Source organism: Musca domestica, unplaced genomic scaffold, assembly GCF_030504385.1.
Source record: "Musca domestica strain aabys unplaced genomic scaffold, Musca_domestica.polishedcontigs.V.1.1 35, whole genome shotgun sequence".
NCBI lineage: Eukaryota > Metazoa > Arthropoda > Insecta > Diptera > Muscidae > Musca > Musca domestica.
Genome location: NW_026712315.1, coordinates 2,803,342 through 2,828,305, shown reverse-complemented (window position 1 = coordinate 2,828,305; position 24,964 = coordinate 2,803,342). Strand labels below are relative to the sequence as shown.

The 24,964-nt window shown below is 35.4% G+C and overlaps 2 protein-coding genes across 14 annotated transcripts in view; both read right to left on the bottom strand.

The window, feature by feature from the left end:
- Window positions 1–11,811, bottom strand: part of LOC101894482 (G protein alpha q subunit) — a 46,945-nt gene extending 35,134 nt beyond the window's left edge. For 2 of the 8 annotated variants that reach the window (XM_059125888.1, XM_020035566.2), the window contains exons 1-2: window positions 11,626–11,809; window positions 6,917–7,236 (exon numbers count right to left, since the gene is read on the bottom strand). The gene's annotated coding sequence lies outside the window, so the exon portion shown is untranslated. Of the gene's footprint in view, window positions 1–6,916; window positions 7,237–11,000; window positions 11,018–11,625 lie in introns of those variants that run through there. The other 6 variants (XM_020035569.2, XM_020035568.2, XM_020035567.2 and 3 more) reach the window with 6 other exon arrangements.
- Window positions 11,812–15,136: 3,325 nt separating this feature from the next.
- LOC101895190 (amphiphysin) overlaps window positions 15,137–24,964 on the bottom strand; it is a 128,345-nt gene continuing 118,517 nt past the window's right edge. For 2 of the 6 annotated variants that reach the window (XM_059125881.1, XM_059125880.1), the window contains exons 8-10: window positions 23,832–24,623; window positions 18,858–19,000; window positions 15,137–15,731 (exon numbers count right to left, since the gene is read on the bottom strand). In XM_059125881.1, coding sequence (XP_058981864.1) covers window positions 15,651–15,731; window positions 18,858–19,000; window positions 23,832–24,623 — 1,016 coding nt within the window. In that variant the 3' untranslated portion in view covers window positions 15,137–15,650. The remainder of the gene's footprint in view (window positions 15,732–18,857; window positions 19,001–23,831; window positions 24,624–24,964) is intronic. The other 4 variants (XM_059125882.1, XM_020035559.2, XM_059125883.1 and 1 more) reach the window with 4 other exon arrangements.

Sequence of the window (24,964 nt, the reverse complement as noted above, 5' to 3'; positions counted from 1 at the left end):
TTATTATTACCTTTACATACAATATTTCAGCAACGGAGGTAGAACTCATTATGACCAACAAACACCAATTTTTAGACAAATCCGTAAAAAAATGTGGCAATCATCAAAATACCGAATATCTGGAGGTGCCGTTATATAAGGGAGCTATACCAAAAGGTGGACCTATACATGTCCGTCAAGATAAATTTAATTAGCAAAGACACAAACCAAGGTGATTTTTTCTCCGGTTCGCAAAGGGTTAATAAAGAGAGAGTGAAAGAGAGAGAGTGAGAGATAGAGAGAGGGAGTAGTAAACCAAAGAAAAATTAAAGGTAAATTAAATTATATTAGTTTTAATCAAATTTCATAATTTTCCGTACAAATTTCAAATTTAAAATGAAATCGCTAAATAAAAACCTAATTAAAATTTACGTTGAAAAACTTTGAAACCTTTAACTCTACATTTAAACCGAGAATAAAATATTTAAACATGAAGCGGTGTCAAGGCTGGGCACAAATGAAAGGTCTCGAGGAGTACTTTTCGAATATATGGACCTTATGGTCAACAAGAATTTCAGACTTAGGAATTTTTTGAATTTTCTGAAGAATTATCGCTCAATTTTAGGGAAATTGCAGATACAAAATTCCACAGAACAGAAACTAAAAAAAGCGGTGTCGAGGCTGGGCGCAAATCAAAGATCTCAAGGAGTACTTTCCGAATCTGTGGACCTTATAGTCAAAAAGAATTCCAGACTTAGGAATTTTTTGAATTTTCTGAAGAATTATGGCTCAATTTTAGGGAAATTGCAGATAAAAGATTCCACAGAAAAGAAACTAAAAATGAAGCGGTGTCGAGGCTGGGCGCAAATGAAAGATCTCAAGGAGTACTTTCCGAATATATGGACCTTATGGTCAAAAAGAATTTCAGACTTAGGAATTTTTTGAATTTTTTTTGAAGAATTATCGCTCAATTTTAGGGAAATTGCAGATAAAAGCGTCCACAGAACAGAAACTAAAAATGAAGCGGTGTCGAGGCTGCCGCAAATGAGAGATCTCGAGGAGTACTTTCCGAATCTGTGGACCTTATAGTCAAAAAGAATTTCAGACTTGGGAATTTTTTTGAATTTTCTGAAGAATTATCGCTCAATTTTAGGGAAATTGCAGATAAAATATTCCACAGAAAAGAAACTAAAAATGAAGCGGTGTCGTGGCTGGGCGCAAATTAATAATATATATACTTTATGGGGTCTACGACGAATATTAATATAACATACCAAAGTTAATATAAGGAGGGTATAAAAAGTAGTCATTCAAAGGTACTTTTTTTGGGAATTACAATTCATATTTATCCTCTCCAATATTCACCCTATATTTCGACTAGTTGGGTGCTCACCTTATAGTTTTGCCTCCTAATGTCAGTGACGCGCAATTACTGGCACCAATCCATTGTCACCTTTGAGTCGTAATTTGCGAAAACATTGGATAATAAACAAGTTCAATGTAAACAACAAAGAAAAAAAAAGCTACAACATTTAGAAATTTCTGGAAATAGTTACGATTGTTGCAACCAAGTAAATCAAAGACATTGAGTCCGAATTAAAGCCACTAATTTTAAGATAACCACTTAAAGACAATACAATATTATTATGGAACAATGCATCTTTAAAATAACTTAAAACTTAATTGAGTCACATATTGGCGATACATTGAGTCAGTCAATGGCTAAATGTGAAAACCTATTTTTTTTTTGAAACGTGTGCCATTGCAATCATATCCAGACCTTAAATGTGGTTTCATCACGCATAAAAAAATAAAGCCACTTTGTGAAGATGAGCAAATTACATAGAAAATATAAGCTCCTCTACATTTTGTGGGCTGGTACTCGTAGCCGCAGTAGTAGCAACAACACTACAGCAAGCGACTACTTAATTTAAAAACTTGTTGTCGTCATGCACTTAATTTCTTTTAGTTCCTTTTTCAGCTGCCTTTTATGCATCTTCTGTATTTTTCATCATTTTAAGCACATCATATCCTCTCTGTGTGTTATCATAGAAAAGTAGCATTTTTTTCATAATGTAAACAGAAGTAAGGTGTGATTAGTCACATTTCGTTTAGAACACTAGATTTGTAAAACAGTTTTTTGTTTCAAGAAATGATAAGATTGCAATATGTGTTGATTTATCAAAACCTTAAGGAAATTATACTAATGGAAACAAGTTGTGCAGAAAAATTTGTCGCGTCCGATTACCTTTATACGAATGGAATTCTTTAAAATTTAAAACTGCCAAAGTTGAAGAAAAATTTTAATGTTTGTGTCTTGGCATTGTGGATACACGACATTTTCACCCCCACTCCCAAGAATTTGAAATGTGAAAGTTGAAGAAATGCAAAAGTTTGACGAAAATTCACACCGTCAGACAATATACGAACTCTCCAAATCAGTCACCAACAAAATACAAAAACAATTACTTTTAGACCAATAAATGTCGAAAAGGAGAAAAACAAAACCTGACGACCAGCTAGTCTCGAGAGGACAACCTCACCAGCAGCTAGTCTCGAGAGGACAACCTCGCCACCAGCTAGTCTATAGGGACAACCTGGACACCAGCTAGTCTAAAGAGGCAACTGGCCACCAGCTAGTCTATAGGGACAATCTGGTCACCAGCTAGTCTATAGGGACAATCTGTTCACCAGCTACGTTATAGGTACAACCTGGCCACCAGCTAGGTTATAGGGACAACCTGTCCATCAGCTAGGCTATAGGTACAACCTGGCCTCCAGCTAGCCTATGGGGACAACCTGGCCACGAGCTAGTCTATAGGGATAACCTGGCCACAGCTAGTCTATAGGGACAACCTGGTCTCCAGCTAGTTTATAGAGACAATCTGGCCACCAGCCAGTCTAAAGGAACAATCTGGTCACCAGCTAGTCCATTAGAACAACCTGGCCACCAGCTAGGCTATAGGGACAACCTATAGGGGCAATCTGGCCACCAGCTAGTCGAAAGAGACAACCTGGCCACCAGCTAGTTTATAGGGACAACCTGGCCCCAGGTAGTCTATAGGGACAACCTGGCCATCAGCTAGTCTAAAGAGACAACCTGCTAGGCTATAGGGACAACCTGGCCACCACCTAGTCTATAGGGACAATCTGGTCACCAGCTAGTCCATTAGAACAACCTGGCCACCACCTAGTCTATAGGGACAACCTGGCCACCACCTAGTCTATAAGGACAACCTGGTCATCAGCTAGTTCATTAGAACAACCTGGCCTCCAGCTAGTCTAAAGAGACAACCTGGCCACCAGCTAGTCTAAAGAGACAGCCTGGCCACCAGCTAGTCTAAAGAGACAGCCTGGCCACCAGCTAGTCTAAAGAGACAACCTGGCCACCAGCTAGTCTAAAGAGACAACCTGGCCACCAGCTAGTCTAAAGAGACAACCTGGCCACCAGCTAGTCTAAAGAGACAACCTGGCCACCAGCTAGTCTATAGGGACAACCTGGCCACCACCTAGTCTATAGGGACAACCTGGCCTCCAGCTAGTCTATAGTGACAACCTGTCCACCAGTTAGTCTATAGGGACAACCTGGCCACCACCTAGTCTATAGGGACAACCTGGCCACCACCTAGTCTAAAGAGATAACCTGGCCACCAGCTAGTCCATAGGGACAACCTGGCCACCAGCTAGTCTATAGGGACAATCTGGTCACCATCTAGTCCATTAGAACAACCTGGCCTCTTGCCAGTCTATAGGAACACCCTGGCCTCCTGCTAGTCTATATGAACACCCTGGCCTCCTGCTGTTTATAGGGACAACATGGCCTCTCCAACTAGTACAGGATGAGAGAAAAAACTGCAACCAACTTCAGACTGCTGTCATTTCTAAGCCACTCGTCCGACAGCTGACGTTAAGGAGGTGGACGAAAGAAAACAGCAACATCAACAGAAATGGTTCCAATAGTAAAGAAAATACTTGATCGAAAGCCGCGTCGCAGTGGCCGAAAAATGGATTGTGAGCTGAACATATCGCAATATTCCATTCGGAAAATATTAAAAAATGAGCTCGGTGTAGATCCATTGAAATTCCAAAAATTGCCAGAACTTACACCGCAACAGGAAGAAAATAGACTCAAAAGAGCTAAAGAGTTGCTTCGCTTGGCCAAACTTGAATATATAGACACCCAAGTCTCTAGCTCGCCTATAAGGGCTTTTTGACCCCCTCCAGTTCTATATGGTCTTCCAGTCCTCCACTTCGCATATGTGGACTCCATGTTAGGATGTTTTACATATTCCATGAATTCGGAGAAAGTTTCTAAAAAATATGATTTTCTTACTTCAGGATGCCCTTGTAAGAAATTATACCTATTTTTTGTTCAGGGGGGTCCGGAAAAAAATCATAATCGTTGGCCAAGAAATTTAAAAAAAATAGTGATTCTTTTTCTGGAGTGCATTGCAAAAACTGTGGCACAGAAACCTTCGCGAAAAAATCGTGGTGTGTTTGATAAAATATTAAAAAATAGTACAAAAAGGTGTAGAAGTGCGATGTTTGAAAAAATTTGAACACTGATTTCATGAATGTTATTTAAAATGACTCCTGTAAAGAATTTCATGCAAAATACCTGAAATTTCTTAGACTATTACAATACAAAACCTGGCTCTTACACCGCTAATTTTTTCCAAAGATGTGTTTAACTCAATAAAAACTTAAAATATCAAATTAACGGCGGTAAGGCCTTTGAAAATATCAAAAATAACCTGAATCCGCTGTGTGAACTTGTGTCGAAATTATTTCATAAGAATATTTCCTTTCTAAGAGAACCAATATATTTCGTTTGGAATTTGTGGTTACACCAAATTGAAAGAATTTTTATAAAAAATATATATCTGAAAGACATTTTTTCCACACTTTGACATTGGGACATGGTGCCCTTCCCCACCTTTGTTAGCCAAGCCCGTTTAGAATTAATGTATATTTTATCATTAAAAACACCTTTTTAGAAAATCAAAACCATTTGAAGAAAATCATATTTTTTTTTAAAATACACCACACCACCACTCCTTACGTAAAATGAAAGCGGATCGTCAGCGCTAATAAACTGAAAATTATCTACTTTTTAATCTTATCTTGATGTGATAAAATTGTAAAATATGCGCTAAATACGCTATGATTGTTTTATCCCTAACTCCGATGAATAATGTGGAAACGTCATGATGTGATTTTGAAATAGAAACGACCAGAGAATGGAAAAGATGAAGAAGAAGTAAACAAAAGAATACCTTGCGAGTGCTTCAGAACGTTTTTGAAATGGTAAAGTAGCAAACTCTGAAAATCAATCACAAAAACACAAATCTCACAAGAGAGAGGAAAATATGGACATAATAATAGCCTTTGACTAACAATTTTACTACTGTTTTGAGTGTAGGTAGGTCTTGTAGTAAAAATTGTTAAAATAATAAATTCTCTGTCTGGAAGTCTCTGTCTGGAAGTAAGGCCACATGTCATTCATTGGATCTGTGAGACGATCGTCCGTTGGAAACGAAGTTGACGAATCGAAGCCCAGCGACATTGTTATCGAATCAAGTATCCTCTATGTCATTTCGACGTATCAGTGTCATAGAAAATGGTTCAGGATTTCGTATAGATAGCCGACGCCTCCTCCATAACGAACCCCAAACAGAAACTTTTAATCTTATTGAATGAAAGCAAAAAAATGTGGGAAATAGGATCAAATTTTAGAATAAGTTTAGATTTGTTCGAATTGGTCACCTTTGGCACGAATTATGGCCTTCAGACGACTAATGTCACGTCATACGCTGCCCGAATGTTGCTCTGCGGTATTTTGGCCCATTCCTGGCGAAGCGCTTGCTTGAGGCGATAGACACTTTGGTATTGTGTGGTGCCAACCTTGCTTTCCAAAATACTCCAGATACAATATTCGAACGAATTGGTAACCATTTTTGGGTGGCACGTACTGAGTACAATATATACAGGATGTTGAATCCTGTTGGAATGTCCAAGGTCTGCGGCCAAAATGTTTGCGTGTCCAAGGCTTTTATACAACCTCCAGAATATTTTCGCGATAATATTCAGCATTTATTCTGATGCCACGGTCGATTAATACGCACGGAGAGCGACAATCGGCTGTTATGGCGGCCCACACCATCACCATGGCCGACGCTTGAGTTCTGGTGGCCAACCGAAGGTGTACATTTTCAGCTGACCTCTTTGGCAAGTAAACACGATCATTTTGTTTGTTTAAAAACTGCTTGACAACGAATGTTTTCTCATCGAAGAAAACCAAATAACCGAGGACATTTTTCAATAATCGCGAATGGAATATTGCGATATATTCAGCTCACGAGCCATTTTTTAGTCGCTTTTTTACTTTTCGAACCATTTCTGCTGATGTTGCTGTTTTCTTCCATCCATTTCCTTCGGGCTACGCTACCAGTATTACGGTAACGAGCGATGGTACGAGACTCAAAAGATTTATTCACATCAAAATGCTGGAGTGCTCTAACGATAGCCACTTGTGGGTTTCCAGCCAAAAATAAAGAAGTCACACTATCACACTTGAATTCCATAACGAATATTTTTTTTTTCTGGAAAATGCTCACCAAAAGGCTTTTGTACGATTGTAAATAATATAATGTCCTGCCCCTGAAATAATTTTAAATTATTAAAAATGACAGCATTCTGAAGTTGGTTGCAGTTTTTTCTTCTCACACTGTACGTGTCAATATAACCTAATAGGTAGGTGGTGATATTTACTATGGCTGAGTATCCAAAACACAAAGAAATCATCACAATATAAACTCTGAGACTGACCAAAAAATCCCCCAAATTTTTATCAATGTATCACATTTATACCTATGAAAAATAATATTAATAGCTATTTTTTTTTTTTAATAATCAATAATAACTGATTACAACTTACCCGCTGTGCAAAAGACAGAAACAGTTCCGTTGGAGCCTTATTTTCTTCAGATTTTGATTGTAAGCAAAAAAAAAAACTTCAAAATGCACTATATAATACGCGTTGCTTTTCTTCACTTTTTTTGGTTTCGAATCAAAACTATTTTTATTTGTTTTATTTGTTTTATAGCGTTAAGGTATAAAAAGGGTCGCATTAATATTTTTCTATAGTTGGTTGTGTTGCTGTTGCCGTTGTTGTTGTTGTTGGTTGGTGTTGTTGATTCAATGTAATTTTATTTTCATTGGTTTTGATGATGATACTCGCTTGAAGTTTTGTTACATCTAAAATGGTTCAATACCGAAAATAATTAGGATTTCATTGTGGCTAATCTTTAATTGCGTTTATATTCTTAAAAAAAATTTTTTTTGAATTCGTTATTTATTACTTGTTAAAACTTCAAAACTGGAGAATTTTGATATTTTTCCAACAAACTTATTCAAGGATTTCCAATAAAGATTTAAATTGAAGAACACCTTATAAGCAAGACCGATTCGGCTCTTCCAGAAACCAGTGATATGGCACGAAATATATTTCAGAATTATTTCATAGGCCTTTTAGGAATATTGAATCAATTCAATTTCATTCAATATTGGAAGTAGATTTTGTAAAATTGTAAATATACGTAAATATTAACCTTCCAAGTAAACAGATTACTTGGATCGTAGACTCGGTCTCGGTGCGAGGAAACTGGAAGTGTTGAATACCCGATGAAATTTTATGATCCAAAACGTTTAGGGTTTAAATTTATCAGAGGTCATGGGTAGAATTTGAATGCGAAACAGTAACTTCACTCTGAGATTATCTAAATTCAAAGCTTATACGTTTTGGATCTTATACCGAAAGGAATACATAGGAGTGAATAGTCGGTAGGAATGATAAAGTAAGCGTTAAATGTTTAATCAAGAACATCCGCTGAACTGATTACAGTCAATTTTCAAGCCAAACCAAGGTCAAAGGTTACATCCAAGGAAATTAAAAACCTAATAGTCTATGCCTCCGGTCTATAAGGCGTTTGTATCGGCAAAACAGGTGCTCAATTGATACTGTGTCCACCTGACCTACACAGGGTCTACAGTCTTTAATATCAACCTTCTCCCAGTTGCTAGTCTGATATATTGATTTTGATCTCAACACACGTGATCTTTCTTCCATATGTATAACATTTTCTTCGTGGAGTAGTAGAGCTTGGACTGCTGTAAGCCTCTCATCACCTTATCAAACACTGTTTTGTTTTTTTGTGGAGAGTGACTTAAGGCACCTAAGGGCATCCTGATTCCTCGGTTACACGTCCCATTCAAGGTTTTCAATAAGCCGAAGATTTCAGCTTGAAATAGCCACTGATATCCTTAAGTATGCATCAGCGTTAACTCTCAAAGAGATGATGACATTGAAATATATGGTCTACGCCAAAAGCCTAGTGGCAAATCAAGGCCTAAAATATAGAATTCGTGAGCCTATCCAGGGCAGTTCGCCATTTTCCGATTTTTATGTAAAATTCCATAAAATGACTCCTAACCCATTATAATGATTCAGTCCGGCATGTCTTGCATTTGGTGGACTGATCCAAAACGTGGTACATTTTTCTTTGTATGTACTCTAAAAGATAATGTAATCCAAGGTACAATGATATCAAGGTAGGGCTATGATACCATATGATTTAAATTTTTTTATTTTCTTGGCTTAATATGTCATCTTTATTTGTTTATGTATGTGTTTTCTTTTCAAAAACAAAAAAAATTGTTCAGAAAATATTCAAATTCGGGTGTTTTCAAAATGTTTATTTCAACGTATGCATCTACAAAATCTAGAGTTTTTGTAGCGAAATATTCCTTTAGAGATATATAGTACATGATTTTGAAAAGAAGTGTTGACCTTTCATTCATTTATCGCGTTTTTCAAATTTATCCAAAATAAATCCAACAAGTTGTTTGATTTTGTTATTGTTTTGATACTATTTCTGACATTACAAGCCAAACAGGTAGACCTTTATACTTGCAATTTTTTCAAAGTTGACCTACCTTCTCTTCATTGTACCATGATGTAATCATTATAAAGAAACATTTTTGTGCAATTTTTTAAATACTTGATTTAAGCGACACATACTGTATTTCATTTACCAATGGATATGAGTTCAATGCACTATCATAAATTAATACGGATGCATTCTTCTTCTTTTGTATTTCATTGAGAAAATTCCCAATTTTGTTGATGACATATAGCGCCATAGATACTTATCTACAACAAGGTGGCCGGGGGCAGACTTGTGTCTCACAAATTCCCTCGATCTCTTAAAAAAATAAAAAAATGAAATGAAAATGCATACCACACATCTTTCACAAAGAAAATTTGTTTATCATGTTGCCTGGAAATCGTTGTTTAAGCAATGACCACACCGCCACCACTAGGGGAAAAATTTGATATAAAATTCACTGTAAAACGTGAAAATTCCTTAAATATCTTGTTATAAGCTTATAAAACTTCGTTGTGGTGGATTTTTTGTAAAAATACGTTTAGGACTATTACTTTTTTCCAAAAATGCCTTCGAATGCCAAAATTTTTCACGAAAATCGCATTTTTCAATTGTCAAATTTTTTCTCATTGGCATCTGCCTTTCATTGATACAATTCTCTCTTGGTCTCTCATGAAATGGAGGATTTCATTACTCAACTTGTGTCATTGTAAAATTTATCAATGAATGTATGACACGCAAAAAGGACATAAGAAAGAACAAGTGTGGCAGGCAGCAATACAGAAAATTTCTTATTGGGGGAAAAAATTGATATAGGCTCAAACACACGCACATACACACGGACCAAAAATGTTTTGCATTTCTCCCCACAAAAACAAATGAAATTGCGTGACTGTGTGACTACTGTTGTTGTTGCTCTGGCTCTGTCGTATAGTCAAAACAAGCAGCAACAGTATTATCGACCGCCATAAAGTAAACATTAAAACGAATGACAAGAAGTTATCGCTATTTCTTTTTATTTGTGTGTTCTTTTTCAGTTTTTGCTTCTTGCATGAATGACGTTAGACCAGACGAAGGATGGGGGTGATGATGGAAGGGCTCTAAAAAAGAAAACTCTCTTTCGTTCACAATATTATTTGTGATTGAGCAGTGAGAGGACAGTCATGCGGGTATTTGGTAGTATGACTACTCTCCGTGGGAATTAATAACAAAATGGACTTTCTAACCACATAGACGATTTAAAAATCAAACAAAAACCACAATTTAAATCAGATAAACCAAGCTATATTTAAAATTATTTAATGTTTTAATTTGCTAAGAAAGCAACGAAATACTGCATCGGTAACCGAGTAATCAGTTGGGGGAAAATATTAATTCAAGAATACACCGCAAAAACGCAAAGAAGAAGAAGACACAATATATACACATAATATGCAGGGCGAGGTTCCATCATAGAATAAATGAGAAAAAAATATTCACAAAGACACAGAAAAAACTCTTGTGTGTGGAGAGAGAAGGAGGAGAACTACAAGGAATCAGCAATGCAAAACATTTAGCAATTAACTAATTAAATTTCACACTTTAATTATATATGATTTCATGAAAAATCTCTTTGGTAGTTTGTAATATTCTTTGTCACAATATTTTTTTAGATTTTCCATGAAATTGCGTTTAGAACACACAAGCGGAGGTTTATGGTTTTTTACACCCTCTCATATAATGATTCTTGACGACCGACCCGACCGGCAGTTTCATTTTTCTTCATCTACATTACACCCGCACGCACACACACTCCACACACATTTTATTGTGTGACACCAAAGTATACATGTCCGTCCGCGAGTCCTCTTCGTCGTTTTCTTATTGCTGCCGCCGCTGCTACTGCTGCGAATTAAGAAAATGACACACACACACTCGAACTCGACAAAGCCACCGACCGACGACCGAAAACTCACTACTGACTACACACATTAACTACTTTGTATTGCTCATTTAAACTTTAATAGCTCTATTCAAATTCAATTAGATTACATTAACATTATTATTATTGTTATTTCTGTATTTTTCCGCACACACAATTATTTGCCTTGCTACTTTTCTTTCTTCATTTGCCTGCCTGCCTGCTTTGCTCTTATATTGATCACTTCACTTTTCTTTTTCGACCTTTTTTCTCGTTCACTTCTACTTGTTTGCTTGCTGCTTATTCTTCTTCTTAGAGCATTCTCTCAATATGCTTCCTCCTCCATTTGGCAAAGAAAAAAGTGACGAGCCCATGAAAAGCAAAATACACATCCGTACAGAACCACCATAATTCGGTTATGGTTTCTTATAAGAATTTATTCTCACTTTCATTAATTTTCGTTTTTATTTTAATAAAACAACAAACACAAGCAGCAGCACAATAAAAATTATTTTTTTCATGTTGAATATTAAAATAATCCGTTAATTTTTTTATATTGTAAACGAAAGATCCATTAATTTTTTTATTCTATGATTTTTCCAATTCCATAATTAGAGGATATCATTCCAATTAGAATTTTTCCGGGCTCCCATTGGAGTTGATTCTTTTTTCATTTCATTTCTCTCATTCACACACAGTCGCTCTGCTGGCGCCGCAGTCGTCGTCTTCGCCGACAAGAATCAAATTTACATTCACGACACAATGATGGCAAAAATATATATTTTTTCATGCCTTGTATACCTTTGGAAAAACACCAATTTTTTACAATATTACACCACTCCCGGTTATAACAACATTGCCCGTATATGTTTCATAGACTTTTGAGTAGAAATATTGTTAAAAAAACGTATTAAATTTATTCTATATTCCGTGTAGAAAAATTCTCTTTATTACCACACACCAACACAACTTAAGTTCCAAGCCTAGAGCTGGCAAACAGTCGATGCTAAGTCGATAGTATCGATAAGTTGTTTCAAAATTTGGTATCGATTGCTAATTTTCTTTTTATCGATACTTTGGGACGAAATGCCGCCAGCACCAAGGAACAACTAATGCTAGGAACACAATTGGAGCGAACGACGAATTTTTTCGCGGCGTATGTTCGTCGTCAAAAATAAAAACCATATGTGTATATGGAAGTGCACACAATCACGGCGGCGGCGAAAATTTCGTCGGTCGCCGCGAACTCAATTAGCTTTATTTCTATTTCATACGCCGGCGAACGGCGACAAAACAGTGCAAGGTGGCCATACTTGTACGAATTTTATGTGTTTTAGTAAATAAAGTTACTTTTTACTTAAAAATTTGTTATGGTCACTCTACTATCTGTTATTCGTATAAAAAAACATAAATAATTTGTTTATTTATTTGTGCACTTGCGCCTGAGTGAGGATGGATATCAGTGAATTTATAATAGAGAAGATGGACATAACTGAAATTATAAAGAATTGTGAGTTCTTGTATAATTTTCATTGTAGTCAACAAATGAGCAAAAAGTAAACAACTTCATCAGCTGTTTTATAATTTCGTCGGTATTGTGTTCCATACGACGAATTTTCGCGGCTCATTTTGTCGCCGCGTAGGGCGAAATTCGTCGTTCGCTCCAATTGTGTTCCTAGCATAAAACAAAATTAAGGGTATCCGAATCCAAGGTGTTATTTTGGTTATTTTATGTTTTAAGATAAATGATTGGATGTTTATTTTATAATGAATAAATATTTATAAAGATGTGCCATAAAATTAAAGACATTTCTTTTGTTCTTTAAACGTATTTTAATTGGTAAAAAGTTGAAAAAGTAGTATGTCGGTAACGCAGTTTTTTGAAGATTCTTGCAACTTGAGTATCAGCCAAATGGCTATAACGAGCCCGCTTACAGCGCGCCAAGCGTTTTATCGTGTCATGTAGAAAAAGAGGTGATTCAGATCAATAGGAAAGTAAAAAAACACATAAAATAAAAAAAAGTATTCCACGGTCTATATAATTTAATGTTTTAAGATTATTTTATACAAATGTTGACGGAGACAGTAGCTCAAATGCCCCATCCGCCTAATCCAACTTTTTCATTTCCATTTTTTGGCCGGTGTAAATGCTGATGTTGCCTTCCATTGTTATGCGTGCTGTGTGGTGCCGTCTTGCTGAGACCATATGTCCAAGTCTAGCTCTTGCCTTTTTGACAAAAAAGTTGGATATTATCTTACCGTAGCGTTTACCATTCTCATTACGTTACTTGTCACAGTATCTAATGATATTATATTTTTGTTTTTATTATATTTTTCTTTTTATTCATAATTCCAAGGACATTTATTATGCTATTTTTAGTTAAACCGCTAATAACTGATCATATCTGGGTTATTATGAACTATTGAGGCTATCCTTTAAATCTATCTAATGTCTATCAATTCAGAGATGGGCATAATGCACTGTATTTTTAGTGCACTAACAATTTCACTAACACTGTTCGTTTAGTGGTAGTGCAATTTTTAATTCCACTACCACTAAAGGGTTAGTGGTAGTGAAAAATAAATTGCACTACCACTAAATTTTAGTGGTAGTGAAATTTCAATAGCACTACCAATAAATTTAGTGGTATTTAAAAAAACTTGCACTAAATTAGTGGTATTTCATAAAAAATAGCACTAAATTAGTGCTATTTAGAAAAGTAATCAAATTTAATGAATATGTACTATATATTCTGGATTGTTGTTCCCTACTCACTTCAATAATCTTCATTATAGCTGGTATAATACTTATTTATATACATAGTGCTTTTTTTGGCTTCGCTAAAATTTAGTGGTAGTGCAATTTTTTTTTGGAAAATCACTAAATTTAGTGGTAGTGCTATTAAAATTTCACTACCACTAAAATTTAGTGGTAGTGCAATTTTTTTTTAATATCACTAAAGGGTTAGTGGTAGTGCAATTTATTTTTCACTACCACTAACCCTTTAGTGGTAGTGGAATTAAAAATTGCACTACCACTAATTATTTAATTCTTAGTGCACTAAAAATTTAGTGCAATATGCCCAACCCTTTATCAAATGTATGTGTAGCTATCGATATTTTGAATTAGTATATCGAAACTAGTTTTTAGTATGTATGTCGATTGTTTAACGCCAAATTGGGAAACGGTATTATCGACACAGTTAGTGATGATTACCGAGAATGGCATTGCAGTTCATTCTCTTTCATATTTGACAAATCGTAGTGTTCCTATCCAATTTATTGTACAACATTGAATAAAAATGGTAAATGTAAAATTCATTACAACGTTTACATTCAAGATCTGTTGACTTTTTGCATTTTTCTTGCAAAAGAGAATAAAACTACCTTACTCTCTCAAAAAGATGTCGCTGGACAATTCCTGCAGAAAAAGTAATCAGACACACCTATAAACATTAAAATGCTTGCATTAATAAACTCTAGACGTATAGATACCTTAAGAGATTATTGAGAGATTATTTTATGCTGGGGATTCTAAAAAAACTGACTACATTTCACAAGGATTCTATGAAGGTATATGTGATTATTTTCCCAAAGACTTTATAACCTCAAAAAAATTTTTTTTTTGAAAACCCAATGTTTCAGTACGACTTCTTTGAAATTTACGTTCTTTATAAAATAAAAAAAACATTTTTGTTTTTTTTTTTTTGGGATTTTTATTTTATTTATGTAAATTTTTATTAAATTAACAATAACAATTAATAATGTTTATTTATTTGTTGGTTTGTTTTTATGCTTGCATTATATATTCACGTACGTTCTGCTTTTCATTTGTTTTGTTTTCGTTAAAACTAAGACTTTTTTCAGTAATAATAATAAAAAATTGTTTCTTTTTGTTGTAGTTGTTGTTGTCGTCGTCATTAATAATATATAATGTTTGTATATATGCGTGTGTCGGTATTATTCATTATTAATAAATATTACTTGGCCAAATGTTGCACAAAAAATGTAAGTCTGTTCCGTTGTTTTTTTTTTCTTTCAATTGTTAATTTAGTGTTGAATTTAATTAATTTGTTGCCTTTTATTTTATTAAATATTAAATAATAAAATAGTAGAGAAAATGGAAAACAAATTTTTGAAATTTTTTAATTAAAGCAAAGTAATAAATTAATAAAAGAATTAAAATTTGTTCTGCGTTGTTTTTAGTCAGCTAAAATGAAAACTTTTTTGTTTTATAACATCAAGAAGAAGTATCAATCATAAATAAATATAAATTAGTTTCAATAATTGAATCATCGTCATCAAACTTGAGTTTTATTTTTTTTTTTAATAAGAAATATATGATTCTTGTTTTGGCTACTTTCTTTACAAAAAATTTAAGCTTTCTACATTGCGTTTTTGTTTTTCTCCAAAAAAGAAGAAAAAATTGAAAAGAAAATGTATTGTTTGTTGTTGCTATTGTTATTATGTATTGTATTGCTTTAGAGGGGGAGTTTGTGCTACTAAAAATGAATGTGGTATATTTTTTTGGGAGGAGAGGGGTGTTTTATTTATACTTTCAATGAAGATTTTGTTGTTACTGTTGTTGCTTTGTTCTTGTTCTAAAATATTAAATTAAATAAATATATTTATTGATTCATATGTTGCTGCTTTTGTTGGTTTGTATTGCGTTTTGTAATTGCTGTTGTTGCTGTTTGTGTGCTGCTCTCTGAATACATTTTGATTGATTTTTGGTTTCTTAACCGTTGACAGTTGTTGAGTTTTGTTCTGGTGATGCTGCTACTGCTGATTTTGCTGCCGATGCCTCGGCCGCCACCGCCTGCTCCCTAGATGGGCCTAGTGAAGTTGGCCGGGAAGAGACCCTTCTCGTTTGTACCCTCCTTCTCACCCATCAGCCATCCTTCTTCCTGCAAATTTTGAATGAAAAACTACATTAGATATGGCATTAATGATACCGGAGTTCAAATGACATTCATCAAAAGAGAAACAGGAAAATCATGCTTTGCTTTTTGGGCAGGATTGGCGGTACACAACACAGATTCTTTGTAAAGCTAATGCGGACGAAACACAGTTGTTCTGTTCCAGAACTGCACGAATGTAAAAGTTTTCACCACCATAAACGATTATGCCTTTATGGGATCGAAAAAAATGCGAAACTATTAGAACCTTGCAGATTTTGAAACAGAACAAGTTAAAGCACATAAAAATCGATATAAAAATTGGGAACAATTTGAAAATGTCCTATTCTTTAAAAATTTTTCCTCAAAGTCCTGATTAGAATTGTTAAAAATATCCCAAGAACTTGTGGCCTTTTTTAAATCTATGTTTATGGTCATTTAGCAATTATTCTATCGTATATTTCTTAAAGTAATTCCAAATATTCGTGAACAAGTAGAAAACAACACTAAGTTCGACCGGGTCGAACTTTTAATACCCTCCACCTTTGGGTAAAGAAAACATTTTTATGCTATAGTATCTGAATTCAAACGTGTTCACCTTTCAACTACAAATACCATTAAGACCGCATGGAAAATGCTGTTAAATAAAGTGGAAATGGCCGTTATATGGGGGTCATACCAAAACGGGAACCTCTATAGACAATTTTATACTTCAAGTATTGTCATCTACCAAATCTTCTTAGATACTAAATTTGAAACAATTTCTTGGGTAAACGTGACTAGGATTATTAAATTACCGAATATCGAAAGGTCAATGTTCTGCCACCGGGCTAGAACCCATTATGACCTACAAATACCAAATTTAAGACAAATTCGTAGAAAAATGTGATAAAAATCATCAAAATACCGAATATCGGGAGATACCTTTATATGGAGGCTATACCAAAACGTAGACCTATGCATACAAAGATTTGCCACACGAGCTAGAACCAATAATGACCTACAAAGACAATTTTTTAGAAAAATCCGTGAAAAAATGTGGCGAAAATCACCAAAATACCGAATATAGAGAGGTACTGTTATCTGGGGCTATACCAAAACGTGGACCTATACATACAATGTTTTGCCACACGAGCTAGAAGAACCCATTGCGAACTACAAATGCCAATTTGTTGACGAATCCGTTAAAAATGTGGCAAAAATCCTCAAAATACCGAATATCAGGAGGTACCGTTATATGGGAGCTATACCAAAACGTAGACATTTATACTATGCTCCGCCACTGGAGCTAGAACCCACTGCGAATTACAAATACCAATTTTCAGACCAATCCGTTAAAAAAATGTGGCAAAAATCATGAAATACCGAATATCGGGTGGTACCGTTATATGGAGGATATATCAAAACGATACAATGTTTTGCCGCACGAACTAGAATCCATTACGAACTACAAATACCAATTTTTGGACAAATCCGTTAAAAAATGTGGCAAAAATCATTAAAATACCGAATATCGGGAGGTACCTTTATATGGAGGCTATACCAAAACCTGTAGGATTACATACAATGTTTCGCCACACGAGCTAGAACCGATAATGGCCTACCAAGACCAATTTATAGCTAAATCCGTGGGAAAATGTGGCAAAAATCTTCAAAATACCGAATATTGAGAAGTGTTGTTAAATGGGGACTATACCAACAGACAGACGGACATCGTTAAATCGACCTAGAATTTTATGCTGACTATGAATATACAGGGCGAGCAGAAAAAACTGCAACCAACTTCGGACTGCTATCATTTCTAAGCCACTAGTCCGACATATTGTTTACAGCTTACAAAAGCATTTTGTTGAGAATTTTCCAGAAAAAAAGTGATTCGTGATGGAATTCAAGCGTGATAGTGTGATTTCTTTATATTTGGCTGGAAAGCCACAAGTGGCTATCGTTGGAGCACTCCAGCATTTAAATGTGAATAAATCGTTTGTGTCTCGTACCATCGCTCGTTACTGTGACACTTTTAGCGTAGCCCGACGTCAAGGAAGTGGACGGAAGAAAAGTAAAGAAGAGTGACTTGATCGAAACCCGCGTCACAGTGGCCGAAAAATGGCTCATGAGCTGAACAGATTGCAATATTCCATTGGCATTGAAAAATGAGCTCGGGGTAAAGTTATTGACATTACAAAAAGTGCAAGAACTTACACCGTAACAGAAAGAAAATAGACTGAAAAGAGCTAAAGAGTTGCTTCGCTTGGCCGAAAGTGGTGAACTGCCGAATTTGGTTTTATACGATGAGAAAACATTCATTGTCCCACAGTTTGTAAATAAACACAATGATCGTGTTTGCTTGCAAAAGAGGCCAGCTTAACATGTGCACCTTCGTTTGGCCACCAGAACTCTAGCGCCGGCAATAGTGGTGTTGTGGGCCGCCATAACAGTCGATGGTCGCTCTCCGCTTGTATTAATCGACCGATTAGAATAAATTCCGAATATTATGGCGAAAATATTATGTAGGATGTATTAAAGCCTTGGGCACACAAACATTTTGACCGCAGAGCTTGGACATTTCAACAGGACTCAGCACCATCGCACTTAGCACGCGCCACCCAACAATGGTTACAAAATGAGGTTTCTCGCTTCATTTCCAGCGCACCAAACAATCCGGATACCAATCCGTTGGACTATTGTGTCTGGAGTATCTTGGTTTGCACTAAAAATACCAAAGTGTCGATCACCTCAAGCAAGTGTTTCGCCTGGAATGTGCCAAAATACTGCAGAGCAACATTCGGGCAGCGTGTGACGGTTTCATTAGTCGTCTGAAGGCCATAATTCGTGCCAAAGGTGACCAATTCGAACAGATCTAAACTTATTCTAAAATTTGATGCTATTTCCGACATTTTTTTCTTTCATTTAATAAAATTTAAAAAAAAATTGTAAAAATTATGGCGTTTGACTCTCCCTGTATATACCTTATGGGGTCTACGACGAATATTTAGGGATCTTACAAATGGAATGACACCATTCCAAGGTGGAGGGTATACAAATTCTTAAAATATTCAAAAACCCTGATAACCCTTCTACAAAATGAAGCACTAAACATTTTTAACAATTCAATAAATAAATTCAAATAAAACTCACCTGATCCTCGGGATCATCGTATTCAATGACACGAATAATATCGCCAACCTCGAAACTCAATTCGTCAACGTCCTCCTTGACATAACCATAGGTGGCCTTTACACGATAAAGAACACCGGGTGGCAAATCGGTAGTGGTGGCATCTACAGGACAAACAACGAGGGGGTAGAAAATTGAAAAAAAAAAAACATCAATAAAAATCACAACAACAAGATAATTAATTATACCCAACTAAAATCTAACCAAAAAAGGCATTGAGAATATATATTTGTTTTTAGTTCTAAAAAAATATTTGGCAGGCACATTTAAAAGCGCATTTCAGTAAAAGTTTCGTCCAGGAAAAATAAAAAAAAAATAGAATATAGAAGTAGAAGGAAGATGTGTACAACAGGGTGCAAGAGATCGGGCGGCGGGGCAGTCGTTCCACATTGTTTCTTCCTTTTTCTGTCATTCTACAAAAAAATTGTTAGGTTAGAGAGAGCGAAGGGGTTAAGTAATCTTCTCTTTGGGGGGAGTTTAGTACAAAAACGATCATTGAATAACTGAAATAATCATGTCACAACACAGCATGCATTGTCTGGCAAATCCGCTTGCTTTTGTTATTGGTTAGATTTGAAAAATTGAGGTTAGAAAACATTTTTTTTGTTATTTGTTGGTTAAGAAGTGAGTTCAAACATTTTCATGATTTGTTCTTTTTTTCATAATGAAGATGAATCACATATTTTTTATTATAATGCTACAACTCTTTTAAATACCTACTGTGAAATTAAAAAAAGAAAATGTAAACATTTTTGATCTGTTCCGGAACTGCAAGAATGTTAAAGCTTTTACAGCGATAAGTGATTTTCCCTTTATGATATGGTAAAAATTGCAAAATTAATAAATTCTTGCAGAGTCTGGAACACAACATATATTATCAAAGCAATATGCTTATATGCCCCGTAAAAATATTCCTGAAAATAGAAAGTCCTTAAAAAATATTCTATGAATATCTCACGTTTATGGCCAAAGAAGGTTTACAAGACATTTTTAAAAAACGTATGTTATAGTCCAAAAAGACCTTCGAAATCTTCTTTAAATAACAAAAACTTTGGAAATCCTTAAAGTATTCCAATATTATGATTCGGCAACATATTAAAGAAACGTATATTAAACGTATATTGAATAATAAAAATGTTTAAAATATTCAAAAGACCTTTACGCTTTGTCTTAAAAATATTTTTATATTATTCCCTCTAGAAAATATTCTTTAAAATGTTTGGCTATTGTTATTTTTATTCATCATTAAAATGATCTCTGTTGCCATCGTATTGTTTCTGATAGCAATGGTAATTTATAAAAAGCAAAGCATAATTTTAGGCGTTTCCAAGGAAATCACAAATTCAAATGAATCTGTTATCAAATTTGACATTTTCTTATGAATTCTCTATGGTTTTTATAGATTTATGATATGAAAGAACTATAGTGACCACTTGAAAATAGTTTTGCCCAGACAAGACCTAAAGAAGACCCAAAAAATACAACAATTCACCCAACAAAAGACAAGGATAAAAAATCCCAACATAAATCAGCATTTTGGTGAGAATTTTCCAGAAAAAAAAGTTATTCGTGATGGTATTAAAGCGTGATAGTGCGATTTTTTTATATTTGGCTGGAAAACCACAAGTGGCTATCATTAGAGCACTTCACTATTTAAATGTGAATAAATATTTTGTGTCTCGTTCCATCGCTCGTTACCGTGATACTGGTAGCGTAGCCCAGCGACTTGATTGAAACCCGCGTCGCAGTGGCCGAAAAATGGCTCGTGAACTGAACATATAGTATATCGCAATATTCCATTTGGCAAATATTGAAAAATGAGCTCCGGATAACGCCATTGAAATTCCAAAAAGTGCAAGAACTTACACTACAACAAAAAGAAAATAGACTCAAAAAAGCTAAAGAGTTGCTTCGCTTGGCCGAAAGTGGTGAACTGCCGAACATTCGTTGTCCAGCAGTTTGTAAACGAACATAGTGGTCAACGGAAAACGAGCACCATCGGTTGACCACCAGAACTCAAGCGCCGACCATGGTGATGGTGTGGGCCGCCATAACAGTCGATGGTCGCTCTTCGCTCATATTAATCGACCGCGGCATCAAAATAAATGTCGAATATTATGGCGAAAATATTCTGGAGGGCGTATTAAAGTCTTGGCCACTCAAACATTTTGGCCGTAGACCTTGGACATTCCAACAGGACTCAGCCCCATTGCACTCAGCACGCGCCACCCAAGAATGGTTACAAAATGAGGTTCCTCGCTTTATTTCCAGCACACAATGAAAACTAAAATCTCCGAATACCAATCCGTTGGACTATTGTGTCTGGAGTATTTTGGAAAGCAAGGTTACCACTAAAAAATACCAAAGTGTCGATCACTTCAATCGAGCACATCGCCGCGAATGGCCCAAAATATCGTAGAACAACATTCGGGCAGCATGTGACGGTTTCATTAGTCGTTTGAAGGCCATAATTCGTGCCAATGGTGAACAATTCGACAAATCTAAACTTATTCTAAAATTTGATGCTGAAAATGTGCATGTGTTCGGTTGGCCAACAGAACTCAAGCGCCGACCATGGTGATGGTGTGGGCCGCCATAAGAGTCGATGGTCTCCCTTCGCTCATATTAATCGACCGTGGCATCAAATAAATGGCGAAAATATTCTGGAGGGTGTATTAAAGCCTTGGCCACTCAAACATTTTGGCCGTAGACCTTGGACATTCCAACAGGACTCAGCACCATCGGACTCAGCTCGCGTCACCCAAGAATGGTTACAAAATGAGGTTCATCGCTTTATATCCAGCTCACAATGGCCACAATCTCCGGATACCAATCCGTTGGACTATTGTGTCTGGAGTATCTTGGAAAGCAAGGTTGCCACTAAAAAATACCAAAGTGTCGATCACTTCAAGCAAGCGCTTCGCCGCGAATGGCCCAAAATATCGTAGAACAACATTCGGGCAGCATGTGACGGTTTCATTGGCCGTTTAGAGACCATAATTCGTTCCAACGATGACCAATTCGAACAAATCTAAACTTATTCTAAAATTTGATTTCATTCAATAAAATTTAAAGAAAAAAATAAAAATTATGGCGTTTGACTTTGTTGCAGTTTTTTTTTTTTATCTCATCTTGTATATTGTTTTGACTGTATACAAAGAGGCTCATATATATTTTCAGATATATTTTGCAATATTTAAGATAGAGCTTTGAAATTTGATAGAGATCTTTGGATTACATCCAGAATCAATGGTATGAATACGTCCATTTTGAGAGGAAGGGTCCCCTCTTAAGGATAACTCAGATTTCAAGTATTTTTTACGTTTCGGCCATGTTTTCCATTTAATTTTAGGTTATTATTATGTAGAAACGCTATTTACAAAGAAAAAAATCCAAATACGTCCACCCGTTGGTACAGCTCTTATTTAAAGATACCCGCTGATTTTAATAATTGCAAGGATCTTGGAGATATTTCCCAATTGATTTGTAGACCAAAAAGTCCCTCAAAAATATTTAAGCAACATAATAATGAAAAAATATGTAACTAAAAACCCCTTAGAGGCCAGTTCGATACCGGCTCATCATTTTCTTATAATACTACTTCACATAAAATATTTTTCAATATTATTTAGATATTTAAAATACATTTCAATGTTATTTTTGTTTTACATGCAATGTCATCATTACATCCAGTAATTATGACAGATGATATCTTCGCTGACTCAAGAAGTGTATAAAAATGTATGTATATATGTATGTATTGTATAAATTTACATGAATATATGTATGTTTTTTACCCAATTTTTCTTACTTGTGAACTTTGTTGCTGTTGCAACAACATTCCATGTAATGAGAGTCCAGTTGTGCTGATTCACAAACAGAGTGCGGAAGGAGAAGTAGGAGTAGGAGAAAAAGGACAAGGAGGAATACGATCTCAAACCAATAAATTTTAAATAATTTACATACGTAATCAAAATTTGGAAAACAGAACACATTTACCACAACCAATTGTTAAAAGAATATAATTTTGAAAAACACTTACTGTACAGTAATATATATATACATACATATGTGTGTATTAGTAAATCTTGGAAAGGGCATAACACATATTGAGACAGGTTCTATAAATGGGAGCTTGTTTTAAAAGGTTTTTCTGTTTTGGGAGGTATCTTAAAAGGTCCCCTGAAAACAAAAAAATCTTTGCAGACGACGTACTTCCAGTCCTAGAAGCCATATCGATTGGTTTATGATCTCTCCAAGATATCTTTTGAAAGGTCTACTAATGACGAAAACGTTTCTGGGTCTTTTGTAAATAAGAGAAGCATAAGGTCCTAAAAGTACTGTCGATTGTTACATGTCTTTTGAGAGGGAATTTTGAGGGAAGAAGACTTTGCAAGACACTGTTTAATAAAATCTTTTTGAGAGAATTGAAAGTTCGATGAAATAACTTTCTAAGGGTCTTGCATTGATGCAGGAACTCCCAAGGGGTTCATTGGTCGATAACAAAGAAGACCCCTCAAAAGACTTTCGAACTATAGAGGACAATACAGCTCTCTTGAATGGTTTATTTTACCTACACACATATGTATATTTTTATTTATTTTTTGTAAATATACAAATAAGGATAATAGAACACACAAAAGGATAGTACAGGGTCAGGACAATAGAAAGAAAAAGTTAAAAATTAAAACAAACACAATATCCCAGAGATAAATTTGGCATAACAAACAGCCGTGGGCTAATATTTGTGAAGTCCAAACAAATTTTGCACTTGCTCTACTACTGAGAAAGAGAGAGAGAGAAGTCGATTTGAGAAAGAGACAGAGAGGCCCATACATACATACTGATAGACAGACAGACAGACGACCGACAAACAAACAGACAGGCAATCATCATCATCCGAGTAAAACAAACGGACGAAACAACGATACTCACCCTTGGGTATTTCGTAGATTCGCTCATCTTCATCATCCTCATCTTCAAAGGGATTTTTACTTTGTTCAACTACAATGCTACTTCTATTTCTATTCAGATCATTGTCATGATTCAAATGATTATTACCTCCAGATTGTTTTTTAGTGTTATCATCATCTGTTCCTGCTGCTGCTGCTGCTGATGTTGCTGTGGGCATATTATTGGCATTGGCATTATTGGATTTGGTACCTCTGGCTGGTAGGGATGTGGTTAGATCGCTGTCATTGGCATTACCATTTGTGGTGGTTGTGACACCTACAGCTACTGCCTGATCCCCATCATCATTGTTATTGCCATTGTCGTTACCATTGAGCTGTTGTCCTTCGGTGGTATTTGTGGTCTTAATAGTTTTCTCCTCGCTTGTAACGGTCTTGGTTATTGTTGTGCTTGCGGCGGCATTATTCATATCCTTATCCAAATCTTTGGTGCTGCTCTCCATGTTATTGGCACTGGTGGTGGTTAATGTTTTCTCCTCGCTGGTGGAAGTTGATCTTCTGGCCACTAATTCTGGCAAGGCATTGCCATTGGGATTTGTCACTGCATGTTGTGGGGTATTGGTATTGGAGTCCACTGCGGTGGCATCACTTACCAAATTGCCAATACTCGTTCTTTCCACGGCTTGGCCACTGGGTGAGCTTGGTGCCATTGCAGATGATGATGCTGCTGCGGCTACAGCTGCGGCTGATGTTTCTGGTGTTGGAGAAACGTTATCAGGTCTGGGTTCTTGTGTAGAAGAAGTACTGGGTGATGGTGCTATTTTTTGATTTGTTTTTGTTTTTTGGTTTGGTTTCATTTGTTGTTGGAAATATTTGATATATAATGTGATGGGAGGAGTTTTTGTTCAATAGGAAATGATGCATTTCGATAGAATTTGTGCACAAACATAAATAATGTTGGGGTTTTGTTTTGTTTGATGTGATTTGTGTGTTATTTCAAATACATTCCAATAATCGAAAATAAAAAAATTAAAATGCAACACAAATTTACATAAAAAACGCAAAAGAGTAAAATTATAAAAATTAATAAAATGAAAATTTAAACATCATTATTGTTGTCATTATTATTATTAATATGATTATTGTCATCATTAACGA